A 13,716-nucleotide genomic window follows, 5' to 3' on the forward strand; every position below is an offset into this window, starting at 1 on the left:
GCACTATAGAATTGGGAAAGACTTTCCATTATTACAAAAATACACAACAGTAATAAAATGCTGTCTCCAAGATACACACGCACGCACCACAATCAACACAATGCATACAGTGGAGGTAATTCTTAACAGTTGCCTGGGTCCAGTTTCATGAACATTCCTTAAATTTAAGTAATCCCTTAACTTAAAATTCTCCATAGGAAAGTATTACGGATTTTAAGGAAGGCTCCTTAACTTAAGATTTTTAGGTCATCTGACCGAAGGTCAGGATGACCTATTGTCATCGTGTTTCGTCCGTCGTCGTGCGCCGTCCGCCGTCCGCCGTGCGTCGTGCGTAAAACTATTTATACAAAAGCCTACTCCTCCTAAACCCTTGAGTGAATTACATCCATATTTGGTGTGAAACATCCTTGGGGAAGGACAATCATATTTTATATAAATGAGATAAGTCCGACCCCTAGGGGCAGAGGGGCGGGGCCCCAAGAGGGCAAATTTTCTTAATTTAAGCTTTTAAATCCTACTCCTCCTTCATCCTTGGATGGATTTCATCCATATTTAGTGTGAAACATCATTGGGGACCGACAATCATATTTTATATAAATGAGCCTGGTCCGACCCCTAGGGGCTGAGGGGTGGGGCCCCAAAGGGCAAATTTTCTTAATTTTAGCCTTAAAATCCTACTCCTCCTTCATCCTTGGATGGATTTCATCTATATTTGGTGTGAAACATCATTGGGGAAGGACAATCATATTTTATATAAATGAGCTTGGTCCGACTCCTAGGGGCTGAGGGGTGGGGCCCCAAAAGGGCAAATTTTCTTAATTTTAGCTTTAAAATCCTACTCTTTCCTCATCCTTGGATGGATTTCATCCATATTTGATGTGAAACATCATTTGGGATGGGCAATCATATTTTATATAAATGAGCCTGGTCCGACCCCTAGGGGCAGAGGGGCGGGGCCCCAAAAGGGCAAATTTTCTTAATTTAAGCTTTTAAATCCTACTCCTCCTTCATCCTTGGATGGATTTCATCCATATTTAGTGTGAAACATCATTGGGGACCGACAATCATATTTTATATAAATGAGCCTGGTCCGACCCCTAGGGGCTGAGGGGCGGGGCCCCAAAAGGGCAAATTTTCTTAATTTTAGCTTTAAAATCCTACTCTTTCCTCATCCTTGGATGGATTTCATCTATATTTGGTGTGAAACATCATTGGGGAAGGACAATCATATTTTATATAAATGAGCTTGGTCCGACTCCTAGGGGCTGAGGGGTGGGGCCCCAAAAGGGCAAATTTTCTTAATTTTAGATTTAAAATCCTACTCCTTCCTCATCCTTGGATGGATTTCATCCATATTTAGTGTGAAACATCATTTGGGATGGGCAATCATATTTTATATAAATGAGCCTGGTCCGACCCCTAGGGGCTGAGGGGTGGGGCCCCAAAAGTGCAAATTTTCTTAATTTTAGTTTTAAAATCCTACTCCTCCTTCATCCTTAGATGGATTTCATCCATATTTGGTGTGAAACATCATTATGGATGGACAATCATATATTATATAAATGAGCCTGGTCCGACCCCTAGGGGCTGAGGGGTAGGGCCTTAAAAGGGAAAATTTTCTTAATTTTAGCTTTAAAATCCTACTCCTCCTTCATCCTTGGATGAATTTCATCCATATTTGGTGTGAAACATCATTGGGGAAGGACAATCATATTTTATATAAATGAGTCTGGTTTGACCCCTAGGGGCTGAGGGGTAGGGCCCCAAAAGGGCAAATTTTCTTAATTTTAGCTGGCCCAATTCCTGTTTTCAGGTTTCGGTCTCCGATCTCAATGATTTTAAAGGGGTTTAATTGATGCCGAACAACATACAACATTTTCGTAAAGATTTTTGGTATTCCAAGATGGCCGCTGGCCCACTTCCTGTTTTAAGGTTTCAACCTCCGATCTCAATGAAAATTGGTCTATAGAGATTTTAATTGATGCCGAACAACATGAAAACATTTTCATAAAGATTTTGGTATTACAAGATGGCCACTGGCCCACTTCCTGTTTTCAGGTTTCAGTCTCCAATCTCAATGAAAATTGGTCTATAGGGGTTTTAATTGATTCAGAAGGGGGAACTTTAGGTGAGGACAATCATATTTTATGAAGGACCGAGCTAAGACCCATGGGGATAGTACGGAGGAGGTCCAAAATGGGAGCTTTGCTGAAATTTGGCTTTAAAATCTGACGACTCCTCATATTAATCCTTGAATTGGTTACAAGGGCTACCAAGTTTGTTCAACAAATGATATTTACCTATTTCAGAAACTTACATATTCAACTAAGGAGTTCCTTGTATTGTTTATATTAATCGTTAACCAATTTGCTTTATACTGTGACTTTGTTGTTTTGTGCCATGAGTCAGATGACCGTTAAGGCCCATGGGCCTCTTGTTTCCTTAACATTTGTAATGCTTTTCTATGGGGAAATTTAAGTTAAGGAATTCCTTAAAGTTAAGGAACATTCATGAAACTGGGCCCTGTAATAGGACATTTAGTATACGTAACCCTGATGAATACTAACCATAAAATACTTCCCGGCTTGAGAGATACTCTCTTTAGCTTAATTAGTTGAGCATCGGACTAGTAACTCAGAAGTCCCATGTTCGATCCCTAGCAGAGGCAGGGAGAGAACTTATATAGGCATTGCCTATTTATAATCCCTTTTCCATTTAATTGAATTAAAATTTTATTGAAATTGAAATGTCAGAGTGATGTGATTATGTAATGTGATTTCAAATAATGCCCTGTTACATGTAATCAACCAACAATCTGACTATTCTGTGTAGGTGATACAGATGGAGGACCACCTAAAGCGAGGCCTGGGTATGCACCACAGTGGGATACTACCTATACTTAAGGAGGTGGTTGAGATGCTGTTCCAGTTAGGGCTGGTCAAGGTCAGCACTAGACATTTCTATTATAATTTTGTCTATTAAACGGCTTTGAGAAAAAGAAAAGTAACAATGAAAAACTTTTCAGTATGTCATAAATTTATATTTCATAATAGAAATTGAATATAAATTAAAGTTTCTGTGTTTCCTACACCAAAATGTGTCAGTAAACATTTTAATATTCACAGATCTTGTTTGCTACGGAGACCTTTGCCATGGGTGTAAACATGCCTGCCCGTACAGTTGTGTTCGACTCCATACGAAAGCATGATGGGACGTCATTCCGTGACCTTCTGCCGGGGGAGTACATCCAGATGGCGGGACGAGCGGGACGTAGAGGCCTGGACACGACGGGGACTGTAATCATTCTCTGTAAGGGGGACGTCCCAGAGATGTCCGATCTCCATAGGATGATGCTGGTGAGCTTTCTGGTTGTCATAAAATCTCTAAAGCAGCCAATTTAATTCTCAGAAACTAAGCCATTGTCATTATAGCCTAGTTAAATTTCAATTTTTAAATTTAAGCTAAAGGTTGTTCACACATTAATTTGCTTTTCAAAATGTTATTGCCCAATATTTTCAAACAATGGAGAGGGATTATTGTAATAGGAATAGATTATAGTTAAACTTTAATCGTTTTTGTTCAACTTAGTTATTGCATTATACTAAAGGATATTGGTTGTTGTGTTTTAAAGGGTAAACCTACAAAACTAGAGTCACAATTCCGTCTGACGTATTCGATGATTCTGAACTTATTACGAGTGGAGCAGCTTCGTGTAGAGGACATGATAAAGCGAAGTTTCTCAGAGTTTCATTCACAGAAGGACACTGTCAAACATAAAAACGCCCTTGAGGAGCTTCACACCAAGGTGGCAGACATTACAAACATTGAATGTTTCTTGTGTTCGGTTGATCTGGAGAGGTACTATCAAAGCTGTAAGGAATATCATGAATCTAGAAAACAGCTACAGGTAGGATATTTGTTATAACATTATAGAAGTATTGAATTCCATTGTCCTTATACTGAGCCAATGAAATATTATACTGGTACAGCAGAACAACAATAATCAGTACTCTTATAGTCTGGAAAATACACAATCCGGATGGAAGTGTTGGGAACATATTTGATTGCTGACAAAATAAGTAAAGAAATAGACAAGATACAGCAGGCTAAAACATTTGCAATCTGAATAGTTCAAGACGGGAATGTACCCGCTAGTGAGATGATGTTTTGGATTTTGAGAGACCATATCTCATTTTGCGAAAATGTATCTGCAAAATATTGAGAAATGAATGAATTATATGAATATCATAACCTTTTAGCCATATACATGTAGCTAAAATGTATTTTTTTTTATTTCTATCAAAATCATGACTCTGATTGAAAATCTTTTATGGGAATTAACTTTCACTTCAATATAATCATGATCATGTGTAAAATACTGGAAAATGTGTCGCAGTCGAATGTATTTCTTTATTTTTCAGTCCATCGTCTTGTCACATCCCACAGCCATCAAGTTACTAAGCGCGGGTCGAGTGGTGGTAGTGGACAATGCAGTCCACACCAATGTGTTAGGAGTGGTCCTACAGACTGGTATGTCCTCAAGTTCTAGTAGTGACCGAGTCTTCACCTGTCTCGTCATCTGTGATGAAAAACGTTCGAAAAGTGACGGGGAGACAAAACCCAGTGGTACCATGGGTCAGGTACAACCTGTGCTGAGTAAAACTTTGTATCGACCCGAGGGTGTGTGTTGTCATCAGATGTTACCGCTGAAAGCGGAGGACATCAGTGTTATTACGACAAAGACGATACGTGTGGAGGTCGATAGGATCATCAATGATATACGCAAGAGGCAGCAGCCAAGATTTAGGTAGTGAATTCTGTACTAAGGTCACTTGATTAGTAAAAAGTATTTATCGATTCCAAAACTTTTTTGTCATTCCTGTAAATTGATAGGCAAGGTACTGAAGAATTTATATTTTACAAAAGAATCCTTTGTCATTAGGGTTTACCACTTAATCTTAAGACCTTTATGTATCTCTATTCTCTCTACCCACACATGACAGAGTCTTGTAATACGATATGGATATTTCGATCTAATTAACCAAACTAATATTAATAGACATCTTCATTTTTCTCTAGGGATGACCCTCCTAGTCAAGCAGTGTCCATAGCAACACAGGAATTACTGAGATTAACAGAGGGCAATCCCCAGGGCTTGCCTGGCCTTGACCCTGTAAAGGACCTTCACCTTCGTGATATAGACATGGTGGAACAGTTTCGAGCGTTTTCCCTCCTAGAAGGAAACTTGAAGACGTTCCAGTGTGTCAATTGTCCTCGGTTTCAGGAACACGTATGTTACAACAGCCTATCATATTGCATTGGGAAATATATTTATGGAACTTAAGAATTTTTAATAAGAAAGAAAATTGAGGATAATGTATCTTACCTGAGACATGTATGAAGTAAAGTGAAGGCTCTTAAAAATTGAGAAAATTGAAAGTATGTGCAACTTTAACACACATGGGTTAAAAATGAAATTCTTGTTCCTCAACACAAATATTGTACCTAAACATTTGAAACCAAAAAAGTCGATGAATTACATTTTTTCTTTTGTTCACAGTTTAGTCAACTTAGCAATAATATGAGACTGAAGGATGAGTATATGCGACTCAAATTCCTGTTATCTGATGAAAGTCTTCAACTACTTCCAGAATATCAACAAAGAATTGAGGTTGGTAGCATCTGTATAGTTCCAGGTCCCAGTTTTAAGAAAATTTCTTAAAATATTATACCCCTGTTTAAACTAATGATATTTTTTGTGCCTACAAATCACTTCTTTTATGCAGTTGATTAGACAGACTTGTGTTGATCAAAAATGTGTATGCATCATGGTCAATCTTATGCATTACTGTTGATCCGTAATTTGTTGTGTAGCTTTTACATTTTGATAAACTATGCAAAAACATATACATTTCAGGAAAAGAAGTCCTGCATGTTCAGAACATATTTCTGTCACCAAATAATTAACAATAATATTATGTTTACTAGTGTCTAAAACATGTACTTAATGTGTTTGTTTAACCAGATTTGACTTTAGAACAGCATACACATTGAGTCATGTTTGGCTTTAATGGGCATGAAATATTCATTAAATTTAAGGAATTCCTTAACTTTTTTCTGTGCAGATTTGAAGGAAGGCTTGATCTTTAATCTGTGATTTTTTTCCCCTTAACTTCTGTAATGCTTTCCTATGGAGAATTTTAAGTTCAGGAATTCCATAAAGCTCCATAATGAATGATCATGAAACTTTTCTCAATAGCAGTGCTTTAAGAACCATATTCCCTTAACCTTTGTTATAGGTGTTGAAAGCCTTGAACTACATTGATGCCAATAACACAGTTCAGCTGAAGGGAAGAGTTGCCTGTGAGATCAGTAGCCATGAACTGATGATCACAGAACTGGTGTTTGAGAACGCGCTTACTGAACTCCATCCTACGGAGATCGCTGCTCTACTATCCTCTGTTGTGTTTGAACAAAAGAAAGCCAGCGAACCTAACATTATAGACACATTAGAAAAGGTAAAGTTGTGCTATAACCATCCTCAATATTATAGGGGTTGCTATCACTGTTGTTATATCCACCCCTGAACCATCCTCGATATTCCAGGGATTGCTATCACTGTCGTTATATAGATTCTTGGACTCAAAGTTTATATTCCAGCAGTTATTACCACTTTCGTAAACGCTATTTTATTTAATATATTGTTATACATTTGGTGGAAGTCAAAATGCAGGAACAGGTATTCCTTTTAAACCATCATCTTTTAGTGTCAATAGTTTATAAGATAATTGAATGTTTTAACTCTCACCAGGGTAAGGAGCGGATCTTAGAGATAGCAGACAGGATCACACTGCTACAGAAACAGAAGGGGATGTTACTAGGGGCAGAGTACAAGGAGTCCTTTAAGTTTGGTCTCATGGAGGTAGTGTTTGAATGGGCCAGAGGAATGGTAAGTCTACACTAGGGGCAGAGTACAAGGAGTCCTTTAAGTTTGGTCTCATGGAGGTAGTGTTTGAATGGGCACGAGGAATGGTAAGTCTACACTAGGGGCAGAGTACAAGGAGTCCTTTAAGTTTGGTCTCATGGAGGTTGTGTTTGAATGGGCACGAGGAATGGTAAGTCTACACTAGGGGCAGAGTACAAGGAGTCCTTTAAGTTTGGTCTCATGGAGGTAGTGTTTGAATGGGCACGAGGAATGGTAAGTCTACACTAGGGGCAGAGTACAAGGAGTCCTTTAAGTTTGGTCTCATGGAGGTAGTGTTTGAATGGGCCAGAGGAATGGTAAGTCTACACTAGGGGCAGAGTACAAGGAGTCCTTTAAGTTTGGTCTCATGGAGGTAGTGTTTGAATGGGCCAGAGGAATGGTAAGTCTACACTAGGGGCAGAGTACAAGGAATCCTTTAAGTTTGGTCTCATGGAGGTAGTGTTTGAATGGGCATGAGGAATGGTAAGTCTACACTAGGGGCAGAGTACAAGGAGTCCTTTAAGTTTGGTCTCATGGAGGTAGTGTTTGAATGGGCACATGGAATGGTAAGTCTACACTAGGGGCAGAGTACAAGGAGTCCTTTAAGTTTGGTCTCATGGAGGTAGTGTTTGAATGGGCACGAGGAATGGTAAGTCTTTATGAGGGACAGAGTACAAGGAGTCCTTTAAGTTTGGTCTCATGGAGGTAGTGTTTGAATGGGCACGAGGAATGGTAAGTCTACACTAGGGGCAGAGTACAAGGAGTCCTTTAAGTTTGGTCTCATGGAGGTAGTGTTTGAATGGGCACAAGGAATGGTAAGTCTACATTAGGGGCAGAGTACAAGGAGTCCTTTAAGTTTGGTCTCATGGAGGTAGTGTTTGAATGGGCACGAGGAATGGTAAGTCTACACTAAGGGCAGAGTACAAGGAGCCCTTAAATTTGGTCTCATGGAGGTTGTGATTGAATGGGCACAAGGAATGGTAGGTCTATATTAGGGGCAGAGTACAAGGAGTCCTTTAAGTTTGGTCTCATGGAGGTAGTGTTTGAATGGGCACAAGGAATGGTAAGTCTACACTAGGGGCAGAGTACAAGGAGTCCTTTAAGTTTGGTCTCATGGAGGTAGTGTTTGAATGGGCACAAGGAATGGTAGGTCTACATTAGGGGGAGAGTACAAGGAGTCCTTTAAGTTTGGTCTCATGGAGGTAGTGTTTGAATGGGCACGTGGAATGGTAAGTCTTCACTAGGGGCAGAGTACAAGGAGTCCTTTAAGTTTGGTCTCATGGAGGTAGTGTTTGAATGGGCACATGGAATGGTAAGTCTACACCAGGGGCAGAGTACAAGGAGTCCTTTAAGTTTGGTCTCATGGAGGTAGTGTTTGAATGGGCACGAGGAATGGTAAGTCTACACTAGGGGCAGAGTACAAGGAGTCCTTTAAGTTTGGTCTCATGGAGGTAGTGTTTGAATGGGCACGAGGAATGGTAAGTCTACACTAGGGGCAGAGTACAAGGAGTCCTTTAAGTTTGGTCTCATGGAGGTAGTGTTTGAATGGGCACGAGGAATGGTAAGTCTACACTAGGGGCAGAGTACAAGGGGTCCTTTAAGTTTGGTCTCATGGAGGTAGTGTTTGAATGTGCAAGAAGAATGGTAAGTCTACACTATAGGCAGAGTACAAGGAATCCTTTAAGTTTGGTCTCATGGAGGTAGTGTTTGAATGGGCACGAGGAATGGTAAGTCTTTATGAGGGACAGAGTACAAGGAGTCCTTTAAGTTTGGTCTCATGGAGGTAGTGTTTGAATGGGCACGAGGAATGGTAAGTCTACACTAGGGGCAGAGTACAAGGAATCCTTTAAGTTTGGTCTCATGGAGGTAGTGTTTGAATGGGCACGAGGAATGGTAAGTCTACACTAGGGGCAGAGTACAAGGAGTCCTTTAAGTTTGGTCTCATGGAGGTAGTGTTTGAATGGGCACGAGGAATGGTAAGTCTACACTAGGGGCAGAGTACAAGGAGTCCTTTAAGTTTGGTCTCATGGAGGTAGTGTTTGAATGGGCACGAGGAATGGTAAGTCTTTATGAGGGACAGAGTACAAGGAGTCCTTTAAGTTTGGTCTCATGGAGGTAGTGTTTGAATGGGCACGAGGAATGGTAAGTCTTTATGAGGGGCAGAGTACAAGGAGTCCTTTAAGTTTGGTCTCATGGAGGTAGTGTTTGAATGGGCACGAGGAATGGTAAGTCTTTATGAGGGACAGAGTACAAGGAGTCCTTTAAGTTTGGTCTCATGGAGGTAGTGTTTGAATGGGCACGAGGAATGGTAAGTCTTTATGAGGGACAGAGTACAAGGAATCCTTTAAGTTTGGTCTCATGGAGGTAGTGTTTGAATGGGCACGAGGAATGGTAAGTCTTTATGAGGGACAGAGTACAAGGAGTCCTTTAAGTTTGGTCTCATGGAGGTAGTGTTTGAATGGGCACGAGGAATGGTAAGTCTGACACTAGGGGCAGAGTACAAGGAGTCCTTTAAGTTTGGTCTCATGGATGGTAAGTCTACACTAGGGGCAGAGTGAATCCTTGGTAAGGGTCTTTAAGTTTGGTCTCATGGAGGAGTGGAATGGTCCTTTAAGTTTGGTCTCATGGAGGTAGTGTTTGAATGGGCACGAGGAATGGTAAGTCTTACACTAGGGGCAGAGTACAAGGAGATCCTTTAAGTTTGGTCCTCATGGAGGTAGTGTTTGAATGGGCACAAGGAATGGTAAGTCTACACTAGGGGCAGAGTACAAAGGAGTCCTTTAAGTTTGGTCTCATGGAGGTAGTGTTTGAATGGGCACGAGGAATGGTAAGTCTACACTAGGGGCAGAGTACAAGGAAGTCCTTTAAGTTTGGTCTCATGGAGGTAGTGTTTGAATGGGCACGAGGAATGGTAAGTCTACACTTAGGGGCAGAGTACAAGGAAGTCCTTTAAGTTTGGTCTCATGGAGTTAGTGTTTGAATGGGCACGAGGAATGGTAAGTCTACACTAGGGGCAGAGTACAAGGAGTCCTTTAAGTTTGGTCTCATGGAGGTAGTGTTTGAATGGGCACGAGGAATGGTAAGTCTACACTAGGGGCAGAGTACAAGGAGTCCTTTAAGTTTGGTCTCATGGAGGTAGTGTTTGAATGGGCAACGAGGAATGGTAAGTCTTATATAGGGGCAGAGTACAAGGAGTCCTTTAAGTTTGGTCTCATGGAGGTAGTGTTTGAATGGGCACGAGGAATGGTAAGTCTACAAGGGCAGAGTACAAGGATCCTTTAATTTGGTCTCATGGAGGTTGTGTTTGAATGGGCACAAGAATGGTAAGTCTTTATATAGGGGCAGAGTACAAGGATCCTTTAAGTTTGGTCTCATGGAGGTAGTGTTTGAATGGGCACAAGGAATGGTAAGTCTACACTAGGGGCAGAGTACAAGGAGTCCTTTAAGTTTGGTCTCATGGAGGTAGTGTTTGAACGGGCATGAGAAATGGTAAGTCTACACTAGGGGCAGAGTACAAGGAATCCTTTAAGTTTGGTCTCATGGAGGTAGTGTTTGAATGGGCACGAGGAATGGTAAGTCTACACTAGGGGCAGAGTACAAGGAGTCCTTTAAGTTTGGTCTCATGGAGGTAGTGTTTGAATGGGCACGATGGAATGGTAAGTCTACACTAGGGGCAGAGTACAAGGAATCCTTTAAGTTTGGTCTCATGGAGGTAGTGTTTGAATGGGCATGAGGAATGGTAAGTCTACACTAGGGGCAGAGTACAAGGAATCCTTTAAGTTTGGTCTCATGGAGGTAGTGTTTGAATGGGCACGAGGAATGGTAAGTCTACACTAGGGGCAGAGTACAAGGAATCCTTTAAGTTTGGTCTCTCATGGAGGTAGTGTTTGAATGGGCACGAGGAATGGTAAGTCTACACTAGGGGCAGAGTACAAGGAGTCCTTTAAGTTTGGTCTCATGGAGGTAGTGTTTGAATGGGCACGAGGAATGGTAAGTCTACACTAGGGGCAGAGTACAAGGAATCCTTTAAGTTTGGTCTCATGGAGGTAGTGTTTGAATGGGCACGAGGAATGGTAAGTCTACATAGGGGCAGAGTACAAGGAATCCTTTAAGTTTGGTCTCATGGAGGTAGTGTTTGAATGGGCACGAGGAATGGTAAGTCTACACTAGGGGCAGAGTACAAGGAGTCCTTTAAGTTTGGTCTCATGGAGGTAGTGTTTGAATGGGCACGAGGAATGGTAAGTCTACACTAGGGGCAGAGTACAAGGAATCCTTTAAGTTTGGTCTCATGGAGGTAGTGTTTGAATGGGCACGAGGAATGGTAAGTCTACACTAGGGGCAGAGTACAAGGAGTCCTTTAAGTTTGGTCTCATGGAGGTAGTGTTTGAATGGGCACGAGGAATGGTAAGTCTTTATGAGGGACAGAGTACAAGGAGTCCTTTAAGTTTGGTCTCATGGAGGTAGTGTTTGAATGGGCACGAGGAATGGTAAGTCTACACTAGGGACAGAGTACAAGGAGTCCTTTAAGTTTGGTCTCATGGAGGTAGTGTTTGAATGGGCACGAGGAATGGTAAGTCTACACTAGGGGCAGAGTACAAGGAGTCCTTTAAGTTTGGTCTCATGGAGGTAGTGTTTGAATGGGCACGAGGAATGGTAAGTCTACACTAGGGGCAGAGTACAAGGAGTCCTTTAAGTTTGGTCTCATGGAGGTAGTGTTTGAATGGGCACGAGGAATGGTAAGTCTACACTAGGGGCAGAGTACAAGGAATCCTTTAAGTTTGGTCTCATGGAGGTAGTGTTTGAATGGGCACGAGGAATGGTAAGTCTACACTAGGGGCAGAGTACAAGGAGTCCTTTAAGTTTGGTCTCATGGAGGTGGTGTTTGAATGGGCACGAGGAATGGTAAGTCTACACTAGGGGCAGAGTACAAGGAGTCCTTTAAGTTTGGTCTCATGGAGGTAGTGTTTGAATGGGCACGAGGAATGGTAGTCCACAAGCTACTGTTACACAAAGAGTTTTACTATTAAGTACTTAAAATGCATTTATTTTAAAGCAGTACAATTTCAGCGCAAATATTATGTGGGAAACTGTAAATTATGATTTATTAATGCAAATATAAATTAGCGCAGTTTTGAGGTTCAATAACTGAAATACCCTTTAACACAATTTTTAGTGTTGTACATGAATTAGAGTTTCAAAGACAGCGCAAAAAGCACTAAAATAAAACTATCGCTAAATTAAATATGTTTACAGTTACTGTATTTAATGTATTTTGTCCAATAAGCGTCTTGGTTTTCATGGTTTATATGATTCAGCCATTTCGTAGCAATGTCAGGTGAAATCTCGAAATATCATACCCGCAAAAAATAACTGGCTATATTGTATTAAAGCGAATAGTCGGGCAAAGGAAACTAGTCTAAATACGTTCTTTGGCCTTCCAAAAGTCCTTGTATACCATAATGATGGTCAAGTTCTGCTTACAGTGTCCAGTTTTGACCATTGAAATTATGGGGAAGCCCCGTGTAAATTTAGCACAGTTCTAAATATAAATTTACCTAACTCTTTGAAAACGAGGCTGCAAGGATATGCGTTAAGAGTGAACGGCACTGATAGCCGGTCGGGAAGCGTATTAGGATTCCTATAATATATATTAATTTCTTCGCATACAGAGCGATTTTGATGGGAGATTTTATTTTTCTATTTCATAAGAAATTATACTGGATATATCAACACCATTTTTACCGACTTAAGCCTTTGTTTATCCGACTATTCGCTTTAATTGATTATGATGTTATGTATGATTTAGTGTATTAAATCCACTTCTACTGTTTCAGCCTTTTGCTGAGATAACAAACCTAACAGATGTACAGGAGGGTATTATTGTTAGATGTATACAGCGTTTACACGAGACACTGCGAGACGTGCGGAACGCAGCACGAATCATCGGAGATCCGGTCCTCTACCAGAAAATGGACGAAGCCTCCTTCATGATTAAACGAGACATTGTGTTTGCCGCATCATTATACACTCAGTGATTCACATTGGTTAACAGTGATCTAATGAAATAAACACTGCAACCATGGTACATGTGGGTGTGATGAATTCTGGGTAAAAAGGAGTTGTACAAACAAGGTATTCATGTCAAAACATCCTTAATATTCCATGGGTTACCACCACTGTCAATAAATCTACCACTGGACAATGCGATAACAAAATTCAAGGCTTTTCGTACAACAGCAGATGGAACAGGCAGTTTGGTCCTTGATGTACATCAAAAGAATCAAATTACGGCACACTGTGGTTGACTGTATAGCGGTGACCTTGATCTCTACAAAATCTTCAAAGGAAGATTTTATAGGCATGTGATTGTCAGTTATTCTTCTCTTGAACTGCCTTCAGTTTTGCCATGGGATAGTCCGGGTTTGATATTACGACAGTGATAGTAACTCCTGGAATATCAAGGATGTAATATTGAATGGTTATACGCCTGTAAAGTTGATACTTTGAAGGCCGTCCAAAGAGAAAGTTATTTGATTCAAAAATTAACATGCGTTACAAAAATCTGGTACAAAAATAAGAGATGTATGGATCTCAATTTTTTCTGAGGCCAAGCCAAGCAATGAAATCATCTTTTGTCAACAATCATGAAATAAGAGCACTACTTATTAAATTTCATTACAATAAAAATCAACAATTAATTGTGTGTGTTAAATGTACCTAGTAAAAAATAAGTGATGCTATATTAAGATAAC

The 13,716-nt window shown here is 40.5% G+C and overlaps 1 protein-coding gene across 1 annotated transcript in view; it reads left to right on the top strand.

Annotated features, from left to right (window-relative positions):
• Positions 1-13,663, top strand: part of LOC138321537 (superkiller complex protein 2-like) — a 37,662-nt gene extending 23,999 nt beyond the window's left edge. Inside the window, exons 17-25 of the mRNA XM_069265285.1 lie at positions 2,833-2,943; positions 3,126-3,356; positions 3,632-3,907; positions 4,422-4,807; positions 5,080-5,290; positions 5,561-5,671; positions 6,300-6,518; positions 6,812-6,949; positions 12,799-13,663. Coding sequence (XP_069121386.1) covers positions 2,833-2,943; positions 3,126-3,356; positions 3,632-3,907; positions 4,422-4,807; positions 5,080-5,290; positions 5,561-5,671; positions 6,300-6,518; positions 6,812-6,949; positions 12,799-12,999 — 1,884 coding nt within the window. The 3' untranslated portion in view covers positions 13,000-13,663. The remainder of the gene's footprint in view (positions 1-2,832; positions 2,944-3,125; positions 3,357-3,631; positions 3,908-4,421; positions 4,808-5,079; positions 5,291-5,560; positions 5,672-6,299; positions 6,519-6,811; positions 6,950-12,798) is intronic.
• Positions 13,664-13,716: the final 53 nt, after the last annotated feature.

This window comes from Argopecten irradians, chromosome 4 (assembly GCF_041381155.1).
Source record: "Argopecten irradians isolate NY chromosome 4, Ai_NY, whole genome shotgun sequence".
Taxonomy (NCBI): Eukaryota; Metazoa; Mollusca; class Bivalvia; order Pectinida; family Pectinidae; genus Argopecten; species Argopecten irradians.